Source organism: Plectropomus leopardus, chromosome 2, assembly GCF_026936395.1.
Source record: "Plectropomus leopardus strain MGB_pleo_1.0 chromosome 2, ASM2693639v1, whole genome shotgun sequence".
NCBI classification, from domain to species: domain Eukaryota; kingdom Metazoa; phylum Chordata; class Actinopteri; order Perciformes; family Serranidae; genus Plectropomus; species Plectropomus leopardus.
In genome coordinates this window covers 3,001,009-3,026,215 of record NC_142177.1, presented here as the reverse complement: position 1 = coordinate 3,026,215, position 25,207 = coordinate 3,001,009, and the positions used below count along the sequence as shown (strand labels likewise).

Here is a 25,207-nt window from a genome sequence, read left to right as displayed (position 1 = left end):
TTTTGTTTTAGTTTTTCAGATTTTAAGAGACTGCAGGAAAGGACTGTGTCTTTTGTGTCATCAAGCTGGAAATTCAATGCTGGGCAAGATGAGCAAAGTACATTTACTCAAGTACTGTATTTCAGGACAAATTTAAGCTATTTTACTTTACATTTTATGCTACCTTACACTCCACTACATGTCAGAGGGAAATATTGTGCTTTTTACTCACCTACATATATTTGATTAAGTTACTTCAGATTAATAATACAGAATATAATCAATTTAGAAATTATGGTGTATTATTATGATAGGCTAACCCTTTAGACATCAGTTTTGTTATTCTGCATTCTAAATTTCATATTACGGAGAACACTCTGAAAACATAAAATATTTTCCACACTTTCCACACTCCTTTTTTTTGTACCTATCAAGGCCTGAAAACGACTACAAACTAATTTCTTCTTTTTCCCTACTGCTTAGGAACCCTGTAAACATAAAGCTGGCACAGGGAGTCTTACAGATGCTGTTGGTTGCACTTTGGGAAATGCAGGATCCTTTTGGTCCTTGACTTGTAATAGGAAGTCCTGATATGTTGGCCTGCTGCTTTAATTTTGACCAGGTGTCCATATTAACAGCAAAAACCTGTTTCACCACTCATCTGTTGTTTTATGACTTTAAAACAGTGAACTGTCAATACGAGATGAGCTACTTTGGTTGGCTTATAACTACATTCACTTCCGTTGTCATGTGCAGCCACGCCTGTTTCCTGCAGGTGTACTGCTCTACATCGACAGCACAATGCACTGGAATCTGCCCGCGAGAATCATGACACAAATGCGTGCAAAAGTAATAACGTTTAATTCAAATAAAACCATGCAACAGGTCACCATCACCCTGATTAGATTCAACCTGTTATAAAATAAACATCCAAAGCCGTACATTGCGTTCAGTGGGCATTCACTGTATGAGAGAAGAGACGGCTCCATGGAGTATACACAGGTCAGCCCAGAGACTAAAGAAACCAAAACAAGAACCCAAAAACAGCAAAAAAAAAAAAAAAGTCACAGCTCCTCCTGCTCAGTACAGTGGTGACCCTGAAAAGGTGCCAAGCACACAGACTCTGCTCTCCGAGAGAAAGCACAGGGACCTGTAGCCCCCCCCCACCCATCCCCCTCCCACTGGCTGCTAATAATCAATCACCATCACAAAGCGCTATGAACCATATGGCACACAGAAGACAAGTCTGAGAACATGAGTGATGAGCCAGCAGTGCCCCGTTGATACATACGTTGCTGAATGTCTAGTAGCAGTTTATTCCCATGTACCGGGCATGCATTCGTTTAAGGAAGGCCCGTGAGATTCACATCGTCGGGATTGCGGAAGCTGGGGAATTTGAGACTAACCTGGGAGATCAAGCGAAGCATCGTGTTGGGGACGTGTTTTTCTCTGTTTGCGCATACTGCGAGATGCTAGTTTGTTTCAAAACAACCCAGACTGATGCAAACATTTAACATTTTGGTTGGGGTTATATTAGAAAATGTGTTTGGCTGAGCAGTGGGTTAATTCAAATCCCTCACCACCATACCCATAGGACAGGGACTAACTGTCACCACTCGAGAAGAAACCAGCGGGTACACTCAATCAGGTCGTGTGTTATTTTACAATCTGGATGTAGAACACAAAGAGAATAAAAAATAACATTAGTAAGATGTACAGTATTTTTGTTTTGTAATGTCTGGTCTGCACCGTGACCTTTGATGGATGACTGGGCACTGGGTGCACATCCCTCTCTCTGTCCAATGGGAGGCTCCTGAGGGAGGAAGTGGGAGTCGACAGTCTTGGATAACATCATGGTTGTGTAGTTTGAAAGTGGTACAGTCAGTGTTAGGTGTTTAGGATGCTATGCATGTGTGCGCGATGGTGTGTGTGTGTGTGTGTGTGTGTGTGTGCGTGTGTGTGTGTGTGTGTGTGTGTGTGTGAGCCTGTGTGTGTGGGTGTGTGTGTGCATGTGTGTGTGGATAGCAGCAGGTGTCTCAGTTGCTGTACACCTGGCCTTCGGTTGGTTGGGAAAGCTTGTTGTTTTCTTTTAACGTCATGTGCTGTCTGAGCTCCTGCAGCACCATCCGGATGGTGTAGGAGGATTTCCACCTGGACAGCAATGACAGCAACTTTACGTCAACCTGAAGGGAGAGAGGGACATTTTTTAGTATGGCCTCAAAAAGACACCTATTGTGTAGCATGGCATTTAAGTTAAAAATGCACTGGGCAAACTCTTTCCTAAAAATCCATGTACAGACTCATGTTAATCTTTTCATGAAATTACTTGTTTTGTTAAAGGGAAATGGTGATATACAAAGAAGAAAATAAGAGAGTCTAAAGAATGAACAAGCAACTAATTGCCCTTTTCTTTAGAAAAATCAGTATTTTTCAGTGTTTCCCCTAGAATATTTTCTGGTCTGGTGGTGCACACTGACACACCCTTGACAGATGTGACACCTGGGATGATTTACTGGCGTGGTTGGCTTCAGTCCAATGGCACAGGGGATTAGCTATTTAATTATTTGCTTTCAAATTTTGTTTAATCTTATATATATATCCAAGTATAGCATCCATATGCGTGCACACCTGGTGCACACGTCTGTATTCAGGCACATTTTGTAAAAATAAAAACACTAACCAAACTATTTTTGTGCATTTTCAGTATTAACTGTCTAACCAGCTGCTGTTGGATATTCCGTCAGATTTCCCTCGTGATTTCCTTCGTATATTGGGGTGGACATAATCCCCGGTCCCCTGTCAAGATTACATGCATGGTTCGAGGGGTTCTAAATCTGGAGAAATGTGACAGCAGGAGGACATCAGGAGAGGGCAGGGAAAACAAAAGGGTTGGCAAGTTTGCTTTTGCATCCTAAGGGGAAAAAAAATACAGTGTACTTCACCGCCCTGAGGAAACTTTGTTAACGTTTAGGCCTGGTGGGGGGTCTCAGTGGCCTGGCGCACCACCAGACCTGTAACATTTTAAGGGAAACACTGTTGCATTCCTATTAATTTACGCTAAATGCTATTGTTGAAGTTACCTTGTTGTGTCGGGTTCGCACTGACTGCACCCATAGATTGAGTGCTTTTGTTTAAGATGCTGGAGCAGGAATAGAACAGAAATAACCATCCGCATTAAACAGTGCGCTGCCTCGATGATTAATAATTGAATTATTGGGTTTACTAGAGTAATCGTTCTAGTCCTAATAGAGACCACATGTCGGACCATAAGCAGCATGGATCCAACAGGAACCTATGGAAATCACACACTCTGTGTGGAAAAACGCACGTCAAACAAAGCCAACTAGAAATGGCAACCAGGCAAAGCTGGAGTTGGCTGTCTGGTGGCCATTTCTAGTTGGCTTTGTAAGGTCCACTTTTCCTGACAACAGTAAACAAAAAGGAACAAACAATTCCTGCACAGTATACCTTTATATCAATGCTAAACACAAGCAATTGCACAAAAAGTACAATTACATTGTTTTACATTAAAATGCACGCAGAAATGCAAACCAATTGCAGATGCTAAAAGTTGCTCTAACTGGCCAAGTAAGGAGTAACAGGGTGTGTCAGTCCCACGTTTTTGGTCTAAAAGTAGATATCTAGCTCGGTATTTTGAAATGCCTTTTCAACTAATGTTAAGTACTAAAATAAAAACAAAAAAACTGAATGAATTGCAGTTACAATAAAGATAGTGTCAAATAATAAAGTTGAATACACTACTGTTATAATAAAATTTAATAAAGTACGGTTGTAAGTTATTGAAAGTCCTTTTATAACGAATTTTTTTAAAGTTTTGTCATAGTTAAATCAAAGCGGGACCCATGGTGCTTTTATCTGAAGTTACAATGTCGGAGATTTTGGTTTCATTTTCTCTGGTAGCTCCTACAGCGATAAGTAACAACTGCAGTATCACTGAGGAAGGCGCAAGCACTGGTGTAGGTTCAATGTTTGTAGCTCTATGAATGAAAGGCCTTTTATGCCTTTCAAACCATCCTGAGTGCCCGGACCTGGTTCTTTTACACCACAGTTTATTTGGTTATAATTTCCTGCCTCTTTTTGAAGCAACTGCAGTATGTTTGAGTTCTTCCTTTCATGGACGAACAACGTTAATAATTACAGTGTTTCTAATGTGAGCATGCAAGTAGTGAGCCATCAACAACTTACTACTAGAAGCTACCACTGAGACTGACACATAAGTCAGGTGATAAATTTATCTGGCAGCAGTAGCTCCTACTGGGAGCTTTGATTAGTGTGTGTATTTTGCATTGATCTAGCTCAGCCCATATAAGACCTATAAACGACTGAAATAATTACTGAAGTTTATGTTGGTCAAATTATGGATGCATGTTGACATTTGGATACTCACCACACCATTTGAACTGTGTACACAGTTTATGTTGATCTTAGTCACAAAGCGGACATGAGGGGGATGCTCTGGATATTTGAGTCCACATTCTATTCTCAGACTGTATATCCTGCCGTCATAGACAGTCTGCCATGAAAGAAAAGACAAAAGGTTAGCTCCAAATGGCGAGGAAATGTGACACTGTGTGATGCCCACTGACTTGTTGGCATTAATTAAGCACATTGTTGATAGAGCTAGAAAATTCATTGTTGACCTTGGAACGCTGGTTGATAAAACAATTTCCATCGTGGTCCACTTGCATGCTTGTTCTGAAGCTTTTGACCAAATCACAGAAAATCTACAATTCTACAATTTTTTCTGCACAGTTTGAGCACAGACTCGTACGTACACTTTCTTTGTGAATGAGGCCAATTGTAAGTGTTTTTTTTAAATCATGATCCACATTAAACCACACATCCTAAAACCCCTAAATAAGCGACTCACACTCCAAGTTACAGCCATTGCAAACTAACCTCCAAAATCTTTCTATGCCGTTACATTTGTTTCTGTACCACAGTGGTAAAGGAGCAAGGTTGCCACATTCTGTACTGCAAAAATACAAGTGCATGCATTCACTTCTCTCTGCTTCTTAACCACACGAGGAAGTGCTACATCACCTTCTCACTGCAGAGGGTTGACTGAACCACGCAAGTGCCACTAAAGGAAACACAACCTTCAATGTTGGCTTTCAGGAAAACATGCATCTTCCACCTCAGAGATTCTAGCACACTGCAAAAGAATTTATACAAATGAAAACACATCCGGCTCCTTAGGGCCCATTCACTATGAAACCATCATGCTGGCTGTGGTGGGGACAAATGCTTGTTAAGCTGTTTTTCCACAGCACAAAAAACCCACAAACACCTGCAAACATCTGGCTTTTTAATTTAATGGGAAAGGTAACAAACGGTATTCACACCCGGGTTAAATGACTCTGCGGTCGTTATGGGTATTTATCGCCTCTGGGTCTGATCGGCATTGGTGGAAACACAACACCTGAGTGTCAAAAATCGACCCACATAAGTCTGCAACAAGTTTTAAAGAGAGAGAGAATAAGTAAGAGATATAAAAAGAGAAGTAACCACCTTAAGTTTTCACAGACCTCTTCTCTGGTCTGTGCGTGACGCTGAACGTGACACACCAAAACACACACACACACACACACACACACACAGAAATATGCCACAAAGCCTGTGCTGTTGAGCCGTGTACACAGCTCTGGTCTACTGGTGATGCAAAAGGAGACTACAGTCTACTCATAATGGATTTACCCATGTTTAAAAACAGCACTGTGACTTCTATGTACAACTGAAACGCCACACAAAACCAAACAGAACGTGACCCCTGTTCACTATGTTACCGGCATTCCTTTCCTTATGACATAAGTCATTCATTCATGATAGCACAAGCAATATCTACCCCTCACATACTTGTATAAAATTTAAGCGAGATCTCTGCTCATTGGGGACAAACCAACACTGCGTCTGTTATCATTTGGAGCATTCCAAATGTTTTCTTTTTTTTGACTTTGAACAATCCTAACTACTAAGAGTTAGATGGTCCCTTTTGTCTAACAAGGACATTTGTTCAAATGTAAACCTTTTTGAATCAAATGACCAACTGATAAGGAGAGAAGTGTGATGTACAAGTGTTGTAAACCCTGGAGGCAGCTCACCTTTGGGGGGCCGATGATCGTGCCATTCCAGTGCGTCATCGTCATGTCATCATCACACACGAGGCCCCAGCTCACTGTACCGTCTCCATGTCCCTTCTGACCTTCCTCCAATTCCTCCAGCAGCCGAAAGTTGCGGGGAACTACAACGGTTCCTACACACACACACACACACACACACACAGAGGAAAAAGGATCATTAAATGAAAATCCAGTCACATCATTCTAAATAATTCACCCGAACAAAAGTTGCTGACCAAAAGCTATGATAACCCATACGAAGATGTCTAAAAGAAAAATGTTTTTATTATCACATGTGGGGTTTTTTTGTAATATTTTATTTACATTATTCAACATATATACAGTACACATCCCCACAGCACAAAACAGAATCCCACTACCAGAAAAAAACCCAAAAACAAGCAGACAGACAACAAAAACGGACCCAAACGATAAAGAGAGACCAACAAAACAGAACAAAACAAAACTAACAAAGGGAAAACACCTACAATACATAAACATACAACTCAACCTTAGCATCTTCATGTTTAATCAACTCAAATAACAACTTTCCAACAAATAAGTGACAATATAATTCCATCAAATTAATATATTTTCCATTGATTACCCCAATCCTTCATCAGTTATTAAACTGATAAAGGACAATCAAACAATTCATTAAGTTCAAACCACCATAGACACACTATAACTGGTACTGACTTCTATTAACCCAAGAAGAGAGAAAAAAAAAAAAAACAAGAAATATCTCAAACTTAATGTAGCACCTTTTAAATACTCAGTGCTAATAATACCTTTCCCCACTTATGACATGGTTTTAAAAAGTGATAGTATAGCATTATTCTTATATTTTTCAAAATAAGCAATCTCTATCAGTGATTCCTACTTTAACACAGTAGGGCTGGGCAATTCATCAAATTATACTTCCGATTCAGATTTTGGCTTCAGTCGATTTTCAAAACAAGGTAATCACAATAAAATGATTTTGTGCCGCATGACGAGGCTACCAATGTTACTCCAATTTTATCTTTTATTTTGTAAATCAAGTGAGTCTGAAACAGCGAATCAGGACACATCGCCTCTCCAGTTGTTTTGAAATTTCATTAGTAAAACTCCTAAGAAAGATGGCAGAAAGAGAGCCAATGGTTGAAAAGAAACATAAATCGAACTCTGTGGTGTGGAAATACTTTGGTTTCATTGAGTCAATCTTGAAACAAACTACAGTCATATGCAAAGTGTGTTACATGGTCGTGGCTGCACCAAAAAGCCACACAACCTAATTGTTCCAGCACTTGAAGCCTAACATGTTGCACTAAGTTGTCTATGACCAAGTTGTGACAAAAAGCAATAAAAAACATTAAGGCCCCTTTACAATTTATTTCACTTTTATTTATTTATTCTAATTTATTTCATGGTTTTACAGCTCAATTGTATTTAAAGTTACCAGACATCCAGTTTTAAAACGAAATGCCAGAGCTTATGTTCAATAAATGCACAATGTTGTCAAAGCCAATGGTAATCGTGTTAAATAATCTCTCTAATCGTGATAATATCAATAAAAAATAATCACGATAACTGTTTTTACCATCATCAAGCAGCCCTTTAACATAATATAATCTATCAACCTCCTAACATACTGAAATAACTCAGTTTAGCATATTTATTATAATAGAACTTTTTTTATATAGTAGTTTACATTGTTGTTCCAAGTAAAAAAAAAAAGGTCTGGATGTGAACGCTTTGTAACTGAACTGGTGACACTTAGCATACCAGTCAAATGCCCCTGGTTTTTGTAACTAATTTCATCCTGAGGCGTAATCCATGGAATATCTTGCTCTGCGGCATACCTATTCTTCAGGTTTTTTGAAAGTACAAAGAAATAGTTTTAAAGAATTTTGTTCTTGAACAGCCAAAATTTACTGTGCTAAACCCTGGCAAATAAATGTGATAAATAAATGGAACTGCCAAAATAAGGCTGAAATGAAATGTTGAAATGAGGCTCATTTTATTCAAATGCAGTATGATCAATCATGTCACCATGGGCACATCTGGACAGATAGAGCTTTTCTATGACAGCTATGCAAAGGAAGCATTGTTTATTAACTATCACTGGGAGGTAACCTATAGATAACTGGAATACCTTGGTGGCCAAACACACAAACCGTGGCATCCTGAGGAGGTTAAGACTGATCACACAGATTTAACAGTAATAATAAATTTGGTTTGCGCTCGCAAATTATCAAATTGTTTTGTGTGTAAATAGGCTGTACGATAAAACCTTCTTTGTGGCGCAGGGCTACCTCAAACAGACATTGTTTTAATGTCCAACCTGGCATAAGGTGAGGTTATTAGCTGTGACGTAGCCACGGGGAAGAAAGTACATGACGTTACGTTGCTAGCAGTTTGAGGAATTGCCTGCTTAACGCTAACTATGAAATGTAAAAGCACACCGCTAAAGACTGCTGTTCGCATTATATAAGTACTGTAAGTGTGTATACAAATAGTCAAACTCTACGTTGATAAAGAAATACGGCGGATTCAGTTTTTAGTGACTAGCGACTTTTGAGAATTTCTTCCGGAATGACTACCGAGACGCTACATAGGGCTGTGCTGCCAGCTAACATATCTCAGCAAACAACTTATCTACCCATCAAGCTAGTCACGGGCGTCACCGCCTCGCGAAGACAGGAACACACTAATACGTGTATATATCGATGTATGTGTTCCGCGGTGTCCCCTTAATCCGCAGGTAGCATTTCTCTGCCCGGCTACCTTCATAATGGTAAATCAAGGTTGTTGCAGATGGCCGAGTGCTGCTCAAAGACTATGGGCCAGCTTAGCTAACCCAGGAGCTAAGTTGGCTAGCGGCGTTAGTGACAGCATTTGCCTTGAGAGTCCTGTTAGGGTCAAAACTCCACTGCAGCCGGACCCTTGTGAATTGCAAAACTATTACGCAGCTAATACGCTATACTGTAGATTGTACTTCTAAAGCCAAATCAATTAAAACATACTGTCTGAACTGTCAGTGAAGTCGGCTTACCTGATGCGGCGCCGGCCGCCATCTTTGTCACTGCTTTACGGAAGCGCGGAGCCGCGCACGCTCAATGTAATTTGGCGCGTGTCCGCCTTGACGTAAGAGAAGAAGAATCATTTTTTTCAGTAATAAATATTTTTCATTTCTTTAACCTTTAGGTCCCGCTATAATATAATACACACTCTACGTCCACAAAATGCGCTTTTCAAAATTAGGCTAAATATGCAATAATATTATTTTCCAGAAAGAAAAACATTTTAAGTGAAAATCTGAATTCTCCTGAAGATCCAATCATTTTAGACTCCCATTATAAGATCTCTACAGTGCTCTTTCTTCAATAAGGGTGTCTGTAACAGACTGAGGTATCAACACACTGTCAGAATGTCTAATTAGCCTACAAAGCTTATCAAAAAGTGCTCTGATTCTGATTGTTTGATTTTTGTTGAATAAATTCGCAATCTTGAACTGATGTTTTTAGAGCCTATAATGATGCACGACGTTTGCAGAAGGCTAAGTTTGACCATCTTTATATTTATTTACCCCTGAGGGGTAAATATACACACTTTAGGGCTTTAATATTACACACACTCATATCACTCTGCACACAAAATGTGCTTTTCAAAATCAAGCTTCAAAAAACATTTTAGATTAATATGAGTTTCTACTTTCATGAAGTTAATTTTTTTTAACTAACGTCAGTCCTAATCATTAATATCAAATATTCATTAATTTTCAGAAAAAAAGATGAAAAATAAAACACACAAAAAATTTATTATTTTCAACATGAAACATAGATTTTTATTTTATTTTATTTATTTATTTATTTTTCATTATATTTTATTTAATTGTATTTATGATGATCACAGCCCGGGACATGACAGTGATTTGCAGCAACACTGATTGTGCCAATGCACCTAGTGGAAATAGCATGTCATTTCTCCATATGCCAAATATGTTAAAAATAGCAATATCAGGTGGAAAATAATAAAAATGACAAATTACAAGGCAAAGCCCAGAATGACACCCAGATATAATACAATGTATATTTTTGTGCTTTGATGGCCGTAGGATCAAAAATTGCAGTTTTCTTTAGCAAAAAAAAATTCCTGAATTCCTGAACATAATTTTGAATATAAAATTATAACGTTTCTTGTTTTTTTCATAATTTCTTGCAGTTTATGGGCATCTCTTGCCAAGTTGCTCACTATTTTTCCTATGTGTTCTAACAAAATCAAACCAATTATGAGGTTTCAGAGGTTCAATTTTGGAGGTATCAGGTGTCAAAGGTTTAAATGCTTTGGAAAGCTTCTGAATGTAACACAAAAAACGATGTCGATGCAGGTTTCAAAGGGTTAAGTACACAACCTGACGACACCATTTGATGGACATGATGAGCATGTGATTGCATGGACACGTTTTACTACCTTTAAATACCACAAGATGGAGACAATGTCTATATTTTATTCAAAGCCCACTCATTCTGAACACTTTATTGCACTTTATACACTTTATAACAGTTTATTTCTGTTTCTTATTAATGTGCATATGAGTGTTTGCTGCACAGGTTGATTAATAGTAGTACTTGAAATCCATAGGTTTTGCTTTATCCGTTCCAAGCTCCACAGGATTGGTCCACTTGCTAATAATTTATATTCGTTAATCAATTTTGGGAAAAAGTTGACGATCACATAGTGGTTGGGTACAACGTTGCCTAAATCCATAAGGCTATGCCTTATGGGGGGCCGACCAGAATTGCTAAATGTGTCAAAATATGGCTTTGTTGTGATAAATTTAGGGGTTGTCACAGCTGCTCAAGTGATCCTCAGATTCTGGAAAAATATATCCCCTCCAGATTTGAAAAAAAAAAAATGGAGGGAATCTATGTTAGATAGCCTGTGGATATTTTGAGTTCCAATAACAATATTGTAGCAACCATAATCAACCATAACAAGGCATAGCAAAATTGTCTACTAATTTATGTTTATGTTTGATTGAATAAATATAATATAATATATATTTGTATATGATATATAATAATAACATAAAAAAAAAATAAATTATATATATATTTAAAAAGCACTTGTTTGTGGTTTCTGACAGACTTCTCTTATCTTCCACAACAACCTCATTCTGTTTGCCAGACACATTGTATGTCCTGAGTATCTAAGAAATCCATCACTGCTGTGGCTCCTGATGTTGCTGCATATAAGCACCAATTTAGTCAAATTAGGCTTAACATTTTCAATTAACATTTATGTTGTTGTACCATCATCATCACAACACAGGTCAGATTTCATTCAAAAATAAGGCTGAAAAAATGACAAAATATGTGTCGCAAAATGCAATATGTTTGTAAAAGGTGAAAAAAGAGAGGGAGAAAGAATTTTTTTTTTTTTTTTAAATAGGGAAAAATGTGCAGAAAATTCTATTTTTTATTATTAAAAATCTATATTTAAAATTATGTTAGAGAAAGAATCTACAGTATATATCATTATCATTACCATTCTATTTTTTCATACTTTTTTACAGGTCATTTTTTTTTTGTTTGTTTGTTTTGTTTTGCTGTTTTTCAGGTAATTCTCTTGGAACTTCATATTAAATGCTTATTAATTTGGGAGTCATTTCTTGCTAAATTACTCAATGCCCTTAACCATGTTTTTGAATCAAATCAAGCTAATTTGTTCAGGTTTCAAAGGGTAAAAAACTGTTTCATTTGGTGCACCATTACTGCTCCATTACTTTTTCCATTACTTTTTCATTTTTTTGTTTCTCTTACTTTTTCTTCTTCCACTGGTGTTAGAGTAAAACTCAGCTGCTTAGTGAAATACATACAGAAACAGGCAGCATGTATCTGGAATTATTCCACTTTCTTTTTCATCCCACCGAACACTTTATGACACAAACATTTCACTGTTAAAACGCAAATCATTAACATCACCATGACCGACACTAGCAGCAGTACAATCACATCAATAGAATGGTATTGAATCCAGGACATTTTGTAGGACTTGGTTTTTAGATGAGCAGCTCCCTTGTGTCTCATGACAAACTCGATCCAGAACATGGCTTGGTCCAGAGGCTTCATGAGCTGGTCCCTGTGCAGCCTGGAGAGCTCCTGCATGGTCTCCCTGTAGGACGGCTCATAAAGCACTGCCTTTAGCGCCTCCAGGAAGTTGTCTTTGTTCAGCGTGCCAATGTCCAGCACTTTGGCGATGCCCTTCACTCTCATCCTAAACAGGTTATCATCCTGGTCAAACATCAGAGGAATGCCCACGATGGGAACACCGTGGTAGATTGCCTCTTGAACTCCGTTGGTGCCTCCGTGGGCCACAAACAGTTTAGTTTTTGGGTGTCCTAAGAGGTCATTTTGGGGCAGCCAGTCCAGCAGCAAGGTGTTGTTGCCCAATGTGGACGGTCTCTTCCCCGTGTGCCTCCAGATAACCTTCTGAGGTAACTGGGCAAATGCAGCGGCTATATCTTCTGCTATATCTTCAGAAAGAGTCCCCACCACAGTCCCCAAGCTCATCACGATGACTCCATGCTCTGCAGAGCTCTGGACAAAATCTTCAAGGTGTTGGGGAAGCAGCTTGGAGGGTTTACACTGAAATCCGCCCACGTATACAATGTTGGGCATGGTGGGACGAGGGAACTCAAAGGTGAAGTCAGTTCTCATCAACCAAATATCTGCCGCCTGAACGAGCTCATCCAAGTCAACGTCAGGACCAAAGTGACGCTGGATAAATGGTGTGTAGTACAGCTTTTTAATCGTCCACTTGTTGTATTGTCCCATTAAGTCAAAAAAAACATTTTTCACCCTTTGCCAAAAAGTCATCTTATCAGTCAGTTCAGTGCCTGCTATGGGAACATACGAGAGCGGTGAGGGGGCAACTGTGCGATGTCCCTCTTCAATGATTGTCCATCGTACATTGAAGACCAGAGGCAGACCCAAGCGATGAGCCAGAAGAACCCCTCCACCGAAGCAGGGATCAGTCAGAACTACATCATACTTGGCCTCTTGGAAGAACTGCATCAGTTTAGCATCCTCAAATACCTCCTGCATGTCATCAACCACCAATTTGTGAGCCCCATGGAGCATTGTCATCACCTCCTCCCAGGCTTTATAATACGCCCAAACTGAAGTGTGGACGTCACGCCGGAGCTGCAGCATTCTTGTCGTGAAATAACTCATGATGTTGGGATCAAATTCAGTCACATCGCCAAGGTTGATTGACTGGTAGAGATGGGACTCTGCCTCGATGTACCAACTGTATTTGGGCCGGAGCACTGTGACGCTGTGACCTCTGGAGTGCAGTTCGTGGATGAATACCTTCATGTTGACCCAGTGGCTTCCATCCACAGGGACCACCAGGACTTTCCCTCCATCAGCACTTGGAAGAGAGCAGAGGAGTGCAGCAGCTGTCACCAGTATCAGCTGGATCATCTCTGAGGTGAAGCTGGAATCATGAAAACAAGGATGAGGTACAAAGGTTACAGGTTAACTCGACTGCTCTGATCAAGGAGATTGATTTTTTTTTTACTGTTTACAAGTTTTCAGAGCCAAGAGAGTTTAGAGCTCATTGTCACTATAATAAAAGGGTCCATGTGTAAGATTTAGGGGGATTTACTGCAGTGGACAACATTTTTCAAAGTGGGCTCCTCATGTAATCATTCTTATGAATGATTAGAGAAAAGTTCAATCAAACATCCCAGCTCACATTTTTTAGCTCTTTGGTTCTGACAATAGTAAAATGCAATGTTAAGTAATGTTTTCAGCAACAAGTTTTCTTTAAGTTCCCATAAAGTTCTTCAAGTTAGGATACCGTTCCCTATAAACATTAAAAAATGTTTCAAAGAAAAAGAAAAAAACAAGTTTTTTGTTTGTTTTTGTTGTTGTTAATACATTATATTTTCATTTTAAAAAAATGTTCTGTAATCTCAGGCAAATGTTTTTCCTTTGATCTCATGCAACATTGTGGGAACGTTTTATAAAATAACATTCGATGATCTGTCACCTCCAAATGTTAATAAAACATCCTCATAATGTTGCCATTAAAGTGTTACGTGTTAGTCAGCATTTAACCTTATGGGAAGATTATCCTTTAAATGTTCTTTCAACATAAGATTAAAATGTTTTCTTGAAAGCATTATTGCAACTTGTAGGTACTTGTAACATAACCAATGTTGTGGTAACTTTTCCCTGCTAGCTGGGAATCGGGCTTCTAGCCTGGCACATGCTAATGTGTGATCAAATAAATATAAAAGTTGTATTTTTACAGGAAAGGGGGATATTATATTACAGAAATAAGCATATTGCCAGTATTATTGTCAAAAATTAAAAAAAAAAAAAAAATCCGACTTCATTATTACAAAATTACAACTATTTTTCTTGTAAAACTATGATTTTATTCTCATAATATTACAACTTTATTCTCATGAAATTATAACTTTTTTCTCATAAAATTACAACGTTTTTTTGCGAAAATTCCAACTTCATTCTCATAATAATACTACTTTATTCCCATAAACTTATGGCTTTTTTTCCTCAGAACTCAACTATGACTTAATTCTCATAAAATTACAACTTCATTTCAACAAAACAACAAGTCTCAACAAAAAAAATCCTCAATGTGGCCCTAGAACGTGGTTGTAGTTTCTTAATGTTTGTTCCTAATTTTTGCAACACTTAATCAAAGAAATTAAGCAGCTAACATATTTTTCAGAGATAAATATTAAATTATGGTGAATGGCTTATCTTGAGCAATTGGAAATGCTTTCATGTTTTTTAATCATATCAGCAGAATTGAATGGTAAGGTATCATGCAGGATTCAGGTTCAAGAAATGAATTTGCTTCATTCCAGCACAAGTTGTAACTTTCAACCCAAAATAGTATTAAAAAAGACACAACATGACATGTTTCCTCCTGTTCCCTGGTATGACAGGAATCTCTATGTACATGTCCCTCAGCACCTGTGGGTGTGTTGCATTTAGGCTGCAGGGCTGAAGCTTTAACACAGATCAACAAACTCAGTTTATACTTTGCCGTTTATAAGTTAAGTGGCAGCATCGTGATTTAACAACAATAATTCATGTAGTACTTACAGTGAAAAGATGTTGTACTGTAGATAAACAGGGTGTGCAGCTTTTGTCTCAGCAGCGGTAGCAGATCTATACTCTTATCTGGGACTGACAAACCTTACACTGACTGTTGTGCAATGTGTCGGTCAAAGTCAAAGCTGGATGTGAAGATTGTGAAATCCTGAGCTGATACCAATTTAACAAGCACAATTTGACCAGTAGCCGATAGCAATATCCTATGTTTGTTATACATACATACATATTTGTATGTTGTTGATGTTTATTTTGTTTTTGTTGTTATTTATTCCCTCTTTTGTTTCAAGGAAACAAAACAAATCTAAATTAAACACAAAGAGTAAAAACTGTTAAAACTGTAAAACTGTTAAAAGTCATTCAGCCTGTCATTACACTATCTTTGACTGAGCACACATTTAATTGTGCAAATTTATGAAACAATCCTTAACATAATCATTTTTCAAATGAGAAACAATTTTAAAACCTGCATCAAAAGCCCTATTACTATGTATGATATATCATAATTCCCTTTATAATGTCTATTTTAGATTTCTATGAAAACATCAACACATTTCTCCCTTAACCCTTTGAAACCCAAAGGGTCATCACTTTTCTTATGCTGATTTTACAGGCCTTTCACACATACAGTGCCTTGCGAAAGTATTCGGCCCCCTTGAACCTTTCAACCTTTCACCACATTTCAGGCTTCAAACATAAAGAAATAAAATTTTAATTTTTTGTCAAGAATCAACAACAAGTGGGACACAATCGTGAAGTGGAACGAAATTTATTGGATAATTTAAACTTTTTTAACAAATAAAAAACTGAAAAGTGGGGCGTGCAATATTATTCGGCCCCTTTACTTTCAATGCAGCAAACTCACTCCAGAAGTTCAGTGAGGATCTCTGAATGATCCAATGTTGTCCTAAATGACTGATGATGATAAATAGAATCCACCTGTGTGTAATCAAGTCTCCGTATAAATGCACCTGCTCTGTGATAGTCTCAGGGTTCTGTTTAAAGCGCAGAGAGCATCATGAAGACCAAGGAACACACCAGGCAGGTCCGAGATACTGTTGTGGAGAAGTTTAAAGCCGGATTTGGATACAAAAAGATTTCCCAAGCTTTAAACATCTCAAGGAGCACTGTGCAAGCAATCATATTGAAATGGAAGGAGTATCAGACCACTGCAAATCTACCAAGACCCGGCCGTCCCTCCAAACTTTCATCTCAAACAAGGAGAAAACTGATCAGAGATGCAGCCAAGAGGCCCATGATCACTCTGGATGAACTGCAGAGATCTACAGCTGAGGTAGGAGAGTCTGTCCATTGGACAACAATCAGTCGTACACTGCACAAATCTGGCCTTTATGGAAGAGTGGCAAGAAGAAAGCCATTTCTCAAAGATATCCATAAAAGTCTCGTTTAAAGTTTGCCACAAGCCACCTGGGAGACACACCAAACATGTGGAAGAAGGTGCTCTGGTCAGATGAAACCAAAATCGAACTTTTTGGCCACAATGCAAAACGATATGTTTGGCGTAAAGCAATACAGCTCATCACCCTGAACACACCATCCCCACTGTCAAACATGGTGGTGGCAGCATCATGGTTTGGGCCTGCTTTTCTTCAGCAGGGACAGGGAAGATGGTTAAAATTGACGGGAAGATGGATGGAGCCAAATACAGGACCATTCTGGAAGAAAACCTGTTGGAGTCTGCACAAGACCTGAGACTGGGACGGAGATTTATCTTCCAACAGGACAATGATCCAAAACATAAAGCCAAATCTACAATGGAATGGTTCACAAATAAACGTATCCAGGTGTTAGAATGGCCAAGTCAAAGTCCAGACCTGAATCCAATCGAGAATCTGTGGAAAGAGCTGAAGACTGCTGTTCACAAACGCTCTCCATCCAACCTCACTGAGCTCGAGCTGTTTTGCAAGGAAGAATGGGCAAGAATTTCAGTCTCTCGATGTGCAAAACTGATAGAAACATACCCCAAGCGACTTGCAGCTGTAATTGGAGCAAAAGGTGGCGCTACAAAGTATTAACGCAAGGGGGCCAAATAATATTGCACGCCCCACTTTTCAGTTTTTTATTTGTTAAAAAAGTTTAAATTACTCAATAAATTTCATTCCACTTCACGATTGTGTCCCACTTGTTGTTGTTTCTTGACAAAAAATTTAAATTTGATATCTTTATGTTTGAAGCCTGAAATGTGGCGAAAGGTTGCAAGGTTCAAGGGGGCCGAATACTTTCGCAAGGCACTGTAAATCTTTGGCCCCTGAGCAACCTGTTGCCATATCTTTGAAAAACATGGAGAAAATGCAGTGAGTAATTTGAGAAAATTAGAAATTTTCCACAAATTGCGTTTTTTGGGGGGATCTTTTACTGGTTTGTCTTGTTTTTACAAGAACACACCATGAGAAGTTTTTTTTATCTTCATCAGAATGAAATGAACAAAGTGATGAAGACGTTTCAGTGGAACATGTTTCCTCTTACATGTTCCTGTTGTCTGAAAAAAAAAAAACACTGTAAAGCCGGTTTGGTATCAGTCCACCTGTATAAATGTTCTCTTCATACCAAGGGACGCAGACACAATCCTCTCCTGTTTGTAGGATTTAATGAGAATCTTCATTCTTTATTTAGTGACTGAACAATACAGATTTTTAACCCATTGGCCTTTTTTTCTCTTTTGTTTGTTTGTTTTTGTCCTAAAAAGAAATTGTCCTGTACTGAATTAAAACATCATGACACCATCTGCTGGTGACATAAAGACATGGCAGCATTTCCTTCTGATAATAATTCACCTATGAGACAGTAAGAAGTGAAAATGAAAGAAGATTTTGACACTGTTGAACAGAGCCGAGATGCCATCACAGGGTGTGAGATCTCTGCTGGAAAATACATGTTTGGAGTGTATTTAGTACACAGGTGAAAAGACTATTGTTGAGCCCATACTGACAAAAACAACTTGAATAACAAATGGAGAACAATTTTTGGAAGTTTCCTGAACTGCCACATGTGTTTGGAGACTTTCAGAGATCCTGTGTCTCTGATCTGCAACCACAGGCTCTGTTCAAGCTGCCTGCAAAAATTCTGGGAATGAGCTCAAAACAAAAACTATCCCATTTGTAAAAGAAAATCATCCAAAGATAAACTGGTGGTGGACTTTGCACTGAAGGAACTGGCTGACTCCTTTGCTGGGAGACACAAAATCATCTGAGACAGAAAAAGGAGAGAATGTGTCTGCGGTGTGCAGTAAACATCGAAATGAGAGTGAATGAGTGTTCTGTATGGGTGAAGATAGAGCTCTGTGTGCTGTCTCTGAGTTTTCTCTCCACCAGACTCACACAGTGGTTCCTATAGAACAAGCAGTCAGGGAGCTGAAGGACAAGCTGAAATCTGACTTAGTCTCTGTAGGATAAGAGGGACAAATACAAACAAGTGCAGGAATCATACAATGAAATGATTGCAGACTCTAACAGCAGCTGCTGTCCACAGAGAGGCAGATCAGTGCAGAGTTCAACACTCTCCACCAGTTCCTGAAGGAGGAAGAGGAGTCCAGACTAGCAGCTCTGAGGGAGGAGGAGGAGCAGAAGAGGAGGAGCATCATCAGAGAGATGAAGCTGATTGAGGAGCAGATCTCCTCTGTCAGACAGTATCTGTGCTGTTGAAGAGGAGCTGCAGAGGCACAGCGTGGCGTTCCTCAGCAGTTATAAAGCCACTCAGAGCAGAGCCAGAGTCCAGACCTCTCTGTGTGATCCACAGCTGCTCTCAGGAGCACTCATAGGTGTGACCAAACACCGGGAAAACCTGTCCTTTACAATGTGAGACAAGATGAAGGACAAGGTCCACTACAGTCCTGACATTCTGGACCCTAACACTGCATATTACTGGCTCTTTTTGTCTAATGATCTGATGAGTGTGAGACATGGAGGCAAAAAGCAGCAGCTTCATGACAACCCAGAGAGACACATTGAGTATCCCACTGCTCTGGGCTCACAGGGCTTCAGCTCGGGGACACACAACTGGGAGGTGGAGGTGGGAGACCATCCTGACTGTAATCTGAATGTAGTTTAAGAGTCAGTTGACAGGACGGAAGGGTTACAGGCTTCCCCAGGAAGAAGAGTCTCCAGAGAATCAGAGTCTAGCTGGACTATCACGGGGAAGTGTCCTTCTACGACTCTGAGGATGTGATGACACCCATCTGCACTCTCAAAGACACTTTCACCGAGAAACTCTTCCCATATTTTGGGACTGGAGAGGCCAGTGATGCTTAAACTGCTGGTATCAAAATCTGTTGAGCTATGGCTGAAGTATGATGTTCAGAAATCAAAAAAAAAAGAAAAAAATCATGATCTATATTTATACACTCACACACATGCACAGGCACACACACACACACACACACACACACACACACACACACACATGTATAATTTTAGCAATAAATAATAATTTATTGGAGTGTAAGTATATAGTAGCAAAAAATACAAATACTCAAATATGTAAAAGTACCTCAAATTTGTATTTACACAGTTGAGAATACTCTGTATACAGCTCTATGCAAAGGTCTTACACCACCTTTAACTTTATTTTAGTAAGGTTATGATGATGGTACATATTTTTTTCTCAGAAGTCTCTTTACTTAAGTACAACTCGAACATACAGAAAATATGTATACGCTATAAAAAGGCAAATATTTCAGAATCAAACAACTTCAACAGACTAAAGCTGCAAGTATCTAGTGTGGCCTCCCTTTCCACTTAGCATGTCTTGAACTATCTTAGGCAGACAGTATGGGATTTACAATATTAATCTTCTGGTACACCAAAAGATTATTTTAGAAAACTTCAAGATAGTCTGCCCAAGAGGGTATGTATAAAGGGAGGTCACTGAATATTGACTTCAGTCTGAAGAAGCTATTTCATACTGACTTGTGTGGTAATATAATATATATCTGTAATTTTGTGAGTTTTTTGGTTTTTGTTTTAAATTATAAGTATGATGTTTCTTTGGTTAATCCTGTTGACACTCCTTTCAGAAAAACTGTTTCTCACCTTCCTATTAGAATAATAACAAAGCTTTTCACTAACTCTGACTCATCTCACTGTCAGTAGTCTGGAAGACGACGGAACGATCCAGATTTACTAATGTTCTACAATGACTTTGCATTATTTCATGAGCATGTTATATTCAGATTATTTTCATATGACAGGAAATTTGAGGAAACGGTATATATTATAAATATATTATAAATCTATTGATTATTCTTAAATTCTATATGAGTGTACATTTACAAACCAACAAGCCTCTTTACTGTTTGTTAAAACAACAAAAAAAGAAGAAAGAAGATTATGTTGTGTACCACTAACAAGGTCATAAAGACTGAAATGGCAGGTGAAACGTGATTTTAGCTGTTGTGATCTCTTGGAGTAACCTTGGACTTTGGACTTGATGAGATGACAAACACTTGTGTTCCATGTAAGAGATGCTGACAGTGCTGACAGTCAGGCATGTGCACAGATAGATCTCAGGTGGTGCTCAAGAACTTGCCCTTCTGGCCCCTGTCTACATATGCGCCCTTTTTGCAAGACATTCTTTTTCTCATGTCATATTGTGGTTGTTTGTTTTATTTTATTTGGCTCATGGCATCAAATGTCAAATAACAGCCTGTAACAAGTGCTTTTAATTTCAACCTCTGCTTTGGGGCGCCCTGCTGCGTCCATGTCTCCCTGGCCTGCCTTAATTGTTGACGGCCAGCCAGGGAACAATAGTATTTGACCTCAGACTAGGCATTGTTTGTTACTGTTATGACATCAGACCATAATGTGGGTATTGTCTCTGCATTAAAGTTGTCTCTGCATTTAATGTTTTTGTTTTTAATAATTATGAGAGGGCAGTGCTGACAGTACATGTGCTGTGAATCTTAACCCTTAGGGCTTGCTTTAATATCACTCACACTTGTATCTCTATATGCACAAAATGCACTTTTCAAAATCATTAATATTAATAATATTAATATTATTTTCTACTTTTTATCAGTCCTAATCATAAATATAAAATTTTCATTAATCTGCAGAATATTAACCCTTAAATGCCTTTTATTTGTCATGATACCATTATGTTTTTGGATGAAAAAAAATTATTATTTTTAATATGCTACATGTTAAGTTGATTTTTTTATTACCATAACCTAGAATATGTCAATTATTTGCAGCAACATTGATTTTAATGCATTACTATTTTTGTGCAGTGAAATGCTCATACTCATACTGCTCTGCACACAACATGCACTTTTCAAAATGAATTATTTTCAAAACACTACATGCAAAGTACTTTTTTTCTTGATGATCACAGTATATGTAAATGATTTGCAGCAACACTGATTGTGACTGCACCTAGAGGAACAAAATGGACAAATATGGTTAAAAAATGGTAAAAAAAAAAAAATGGAAGTCAAAATGATTAATTCCAAGGCAAAAGCCTAGAATGACAGCCAGAAATAATATAATGGATGTTTTTATGCTTTGATGGCTGTGGGATCAAACATGTCAGTTTGAATGGGTTTCAATGGCAATTATTTTGCACTTAACAGTCTGAATGTACAAACTTTGTTTACACAGTGTATTTTAGATTAATTGTAGGAGCTGAGCTGGAAATTCCAAGATTAAAAAAAAAATCAACAAAAAAATAAAAAGCAAATCTTTCCAAAATGTGTGCCATAAGCATGAAAAAATGAAGAATGAAAAGTGAGTAAAATGCACCAAACAGTGGCAAAGGGTTGAATAGTTTTTCCATGTTTTATGTATCCTTTATTCAACCAGGTTTATCCTGTAGTTTTCCTCTACTTTCTTTCTTTCTTTTTTCTTTCTTTCTTTCTTTCTTTCTTTCTTTCTTTCTTTCTTTCTTTCTTTCTTTCTTAACCCTCTGGCATGATTGATTGTATGAAATTTGTACTGCTGGTATTTTTACTGTCAAAATGAGTGATGTGGGTGTTATGTAAAATAAAGTTTATCTAAAGAAAAACAAAGCACAGAGCATACAGTACAGACAGAGGTGGTTATTGAAAGCATGGGTTTGCCATCTACTGCACGATATGTATATAGTGGCAGATGATGGGATAGGTTCACCATTTTTTCCATTCTAACAGTCAGATGACCATGTGATCACTGAAACCGGTTTGTTTGTTGTAAACATTCATACAGGCCAGACTTGAACAAAATGTAAAGCTATCCATAAACTTCGTCCTCAGACATCAGTCAAATATGTGTTAAAATTTTTGTTTCAAATTTTTTCAAAATTTGCTGGAGAATATTTGTGGCCATGTAGGTAAATGAATGAGCTTCAAAAGTCACTCAGGGAGTTAACAAGGAAAATCTCACCTCACGATCCATTTATCAGCTTTGCTGTGGTGCTTTTTTAGTCATAATAAACTGCAGGATTTTTATTGTGCGTCATTTTTCACTCAAACTAGTGAATTTTGAAGCTCAATTCACAGGCCAGCATGAACAATTTTACATCTACAATGCAATGATGAATTGTGGGATTACTTTTATCAACTCATAGTTTTGATCTATAGTTTAGTTGTTTTTTTGTTTTTTTTTTACACATCTTTGATTACTGAATATATCAATTTATGTACACAGACCTGGAAATAATATGCTACTCTAAACATTGTGGTAAATTTAAAGTGAGTCAGACTCATAACCACCACTTTTTATGGGAACAGGCTGTAGAGTGAGGGAGGGGTTCTTGCTGTGTTTGAAGGTCCAAAGTGTATAAAATATTTGATTTGGCAGCATATGTTCTTTAAAGAAATATAGCAGAGATACATAATAAGAGTAAAACTCGAGAGTCTTCAAAATGTAGATGGTTTGTGTTCCCTTCAGGTTTGTATGAAAGCACATCATAGCTGAGACTGGAGAGTTTCTGTGTTTGGGTGATGATGAACTCACTGTTGGGTGGAGGGGGTGTGGGGGACTTATTTCCTAACTGCACCTCCCCCAGCCACCCACTGCCTGTGAGCCAGCCCCCCCCCTCCCCCCCCTTCCCCTGCTACTCTTTCCTCTCTTAAGACAAGTTGGCTCTCAAAGTGGCAGAGAACTGCCTGTGTGTGTGTGTGTGTGTGTGTGTGTGTGTGTGTGTGTGTGTGTGTGTGTGTGTGTGCAGCACAGGCCTGTATTCATAACAGGGTGACAGAGAAGTGAGTTTGGAAAAGTGGAAAAGCAGAGTGTGAATGTGCATGCTTGTCTGTCAGGAGCCACACACTGTATTCATGTCGCTGCGAGAAACACTGAGCCATTCATCTCCCAAAGTTCAGACGCACACGCACGCACGCACACGCAGGCATGCACATGCACACACACACACACACACACAAACAGCCACTCTAGAGCCAAGGTTTCACAGATTTTCTGGGTATGAAGGTATTATCCACATGAAGTGTTTTGTTATTGACAGGTTATAAATCATCTTCATCCTGTTGTATTAATAATTCCTTTTTGTGCTGTACATGCACAGCTATGATTCCTTCTTCTGCCACCACTGGTCAGTCAAACAATGTACTTCATTTTTTTTATTATCATTATTTTTTTTTTTTATCATTTTCCCTTTATTTTATAGAATGGCAGGAAAAGTGAGAGAGAGAGGGGGAATGACACACAGCAAACAGCCACAGGCTGGACTTGAACCCGGGCTGCTGCAAAGGCCTCAGCACATGGGGCACACACTGTAGCAGGTGAGCTAGAAGCCACCCTGACAAAGTACTTCTGTATGGCCTAGTTGGGGGTACTTTTCTTCATTCCACCTGGCACTGTCGTAAACTACACAGGTTTGGGCAGGGGATCTGTGATGCTCTGTTACTTTCCCAATCTCAGAAATGCCGTCTGGGCAACCTCTCACATTCTAATGCCACTCCATCGAGCTAACAGAAATCCTGTTGGCCATCATTAAAAAATGCATTGCAATGAGATGGAAGTCAGATCTTCCATTGCCTGTCAGACTGTGGCTCTCAGAAGTGAGAAGACAACTTACTCACTATGGAATAACATGAATGTTTTGGCAACCTTTTTATTAATTACATGGAGAATCTCCCATTCTGATCAACTGAATTATGATTTTCCTATTTTCACCACACTAATGTTACAGTAGATCATGTTATTATGATTTATGCTATCCTGTCTCTCATCATATTTTTCTCCTTTTATTGTATTCTTGCACTAAACTTTATCAATTACATATTTATGTGAATCATTATGTGCAAATTGATTTGACTGCCTGTTGAATAATTTTATTATTCGTAATGTAAATCTGTGTTGTTGTTGTTGTTCATTGTGTTGTCAATATGTGAATGTGCTGTTTATGTATTTTGAAAAATAAATAATAAATAAACCCACCACCAACAACAACAACAAACAAAAAACAAAACAGCGTACCTCTTTTTCCTTTGGTTTTGCGATCACAGAATTTGGGCGTTCTTTACATGTGTTATGTTCTCTGGTGTACGCCATGTTGTATCCAAGTGTGTCCTGCTGGCTGAATAGTGTCTCCTCCTGGTAAAAGTTTCCCATTACAGCTTTGATTTTCTACAGTCTGAAAACAGGGCCAAGAGGAAGTGCTGAAGTCTAGTTTTCTCTCAGTCCACTGAATTACAATATGTTCAAAGGTTATTATGGAATTTTGGCCCAATGACAGAAAAATCAAACTGCCAACAGTAGCTTTAATACACTTTATGTTGTATTTTTCTGTCATTTGCCTTTCCTCTGATATAGTTATGCTGTGCAGCCTGATCGCCAGAATAAATGTTGGCATTGCATTGCATGGCATTTAAATCACAAATACGTATGCACAGTATTCTGTAGCAAATATGTTGAAACCTCACATTTCAGCAAGGCTATGGTCAATGTGTGGTTAGGTTTGGGCCCAAAAACCACTTGGTTTTTTTCTCATTGTTTTTAT

General features: G+C 38.4%; 1 protein-coding gene and 2 pseudogenes across 2 annotated transcripts; 1 reads left to right on the top strand and 2 right to left on the bottom strand.

The window, feature by feature from the left end:
* Positions 1 to 821: 821 nt before the first annotated feature.
* Positions 822 to 9,245, bottom strand: ube2v1 (ubiquitin-conjugating enzyme E2 variant 1). The gene is made up of 4 exons (XM_042498560.2): positions 9,157 to 9,245; positions 6,102 to 6,253; positions 4,388 to 4,513; positions 822 to 2,162 (listed from the first exon to the last, which is right to left on the bottom strand). Exons 1-4 carry the CDS (start codon positions 9,176 to 9,178, stop codon positions 2,016 to 2,018), a joined length of 447 nt encoding a protein of 148 aa, XP_042354494.1. The 5' UTR covers positions 9,179 to 9,245; the 3' UTR covers positions 822 to 2,015.
* Positions 9,246 to 10,595: 1,350 nt separating this feature from the next.
* On the bottom strand, positions 10,596 to 15,354 carry LOC121949576 (UDP-glucuronosyltransferase 2A2 pseudogene; annotated as a pseudogene). Its single transcript, XR_015777604.1, has 2 exons — positions 15,251 to 15,354; positions 10,596 to 13,604 (listed from the first exon to the last, which is right to left on the bottom strand). The product of XR_015777604.1 is annotated as a UDP-glucuronosyltransferase 2A2 pseudogene (transcript).
* Positions 15,355 to 18,077: 2,723 nt separating this feature from the next.
* Positions 18,078 to 19,551, top strand: LOC121951103 (nuclear factor 7, brain-like; annotated as a pseudogene).
* The last annotated feature ends 5,656 nt before the right edge of the window (positions 19,552 to 25,207 follow it).

Coding starts and splice junctions, on each gene's coding strand:
- ube2v1 (XM_042498560.2), bottom strand. CDS start 9,178: ATGGCGGCCGGCGCCGCATCAG. Junction 6,254..9,156: donor GGCGGCCGGCGCCGCATCAG/GTAAGCCGACTT, acceptor GTGTGTGTGTAG/GAACCGTTGTAGTTCCCCGC. Junction 4,514..6,101: donor CGATCATCGGCCCCCCAAAG/GTGAGCTGCCTC, acceptor CTTTCATGGCAG/ACTGTCTATGACGGCAGGAT.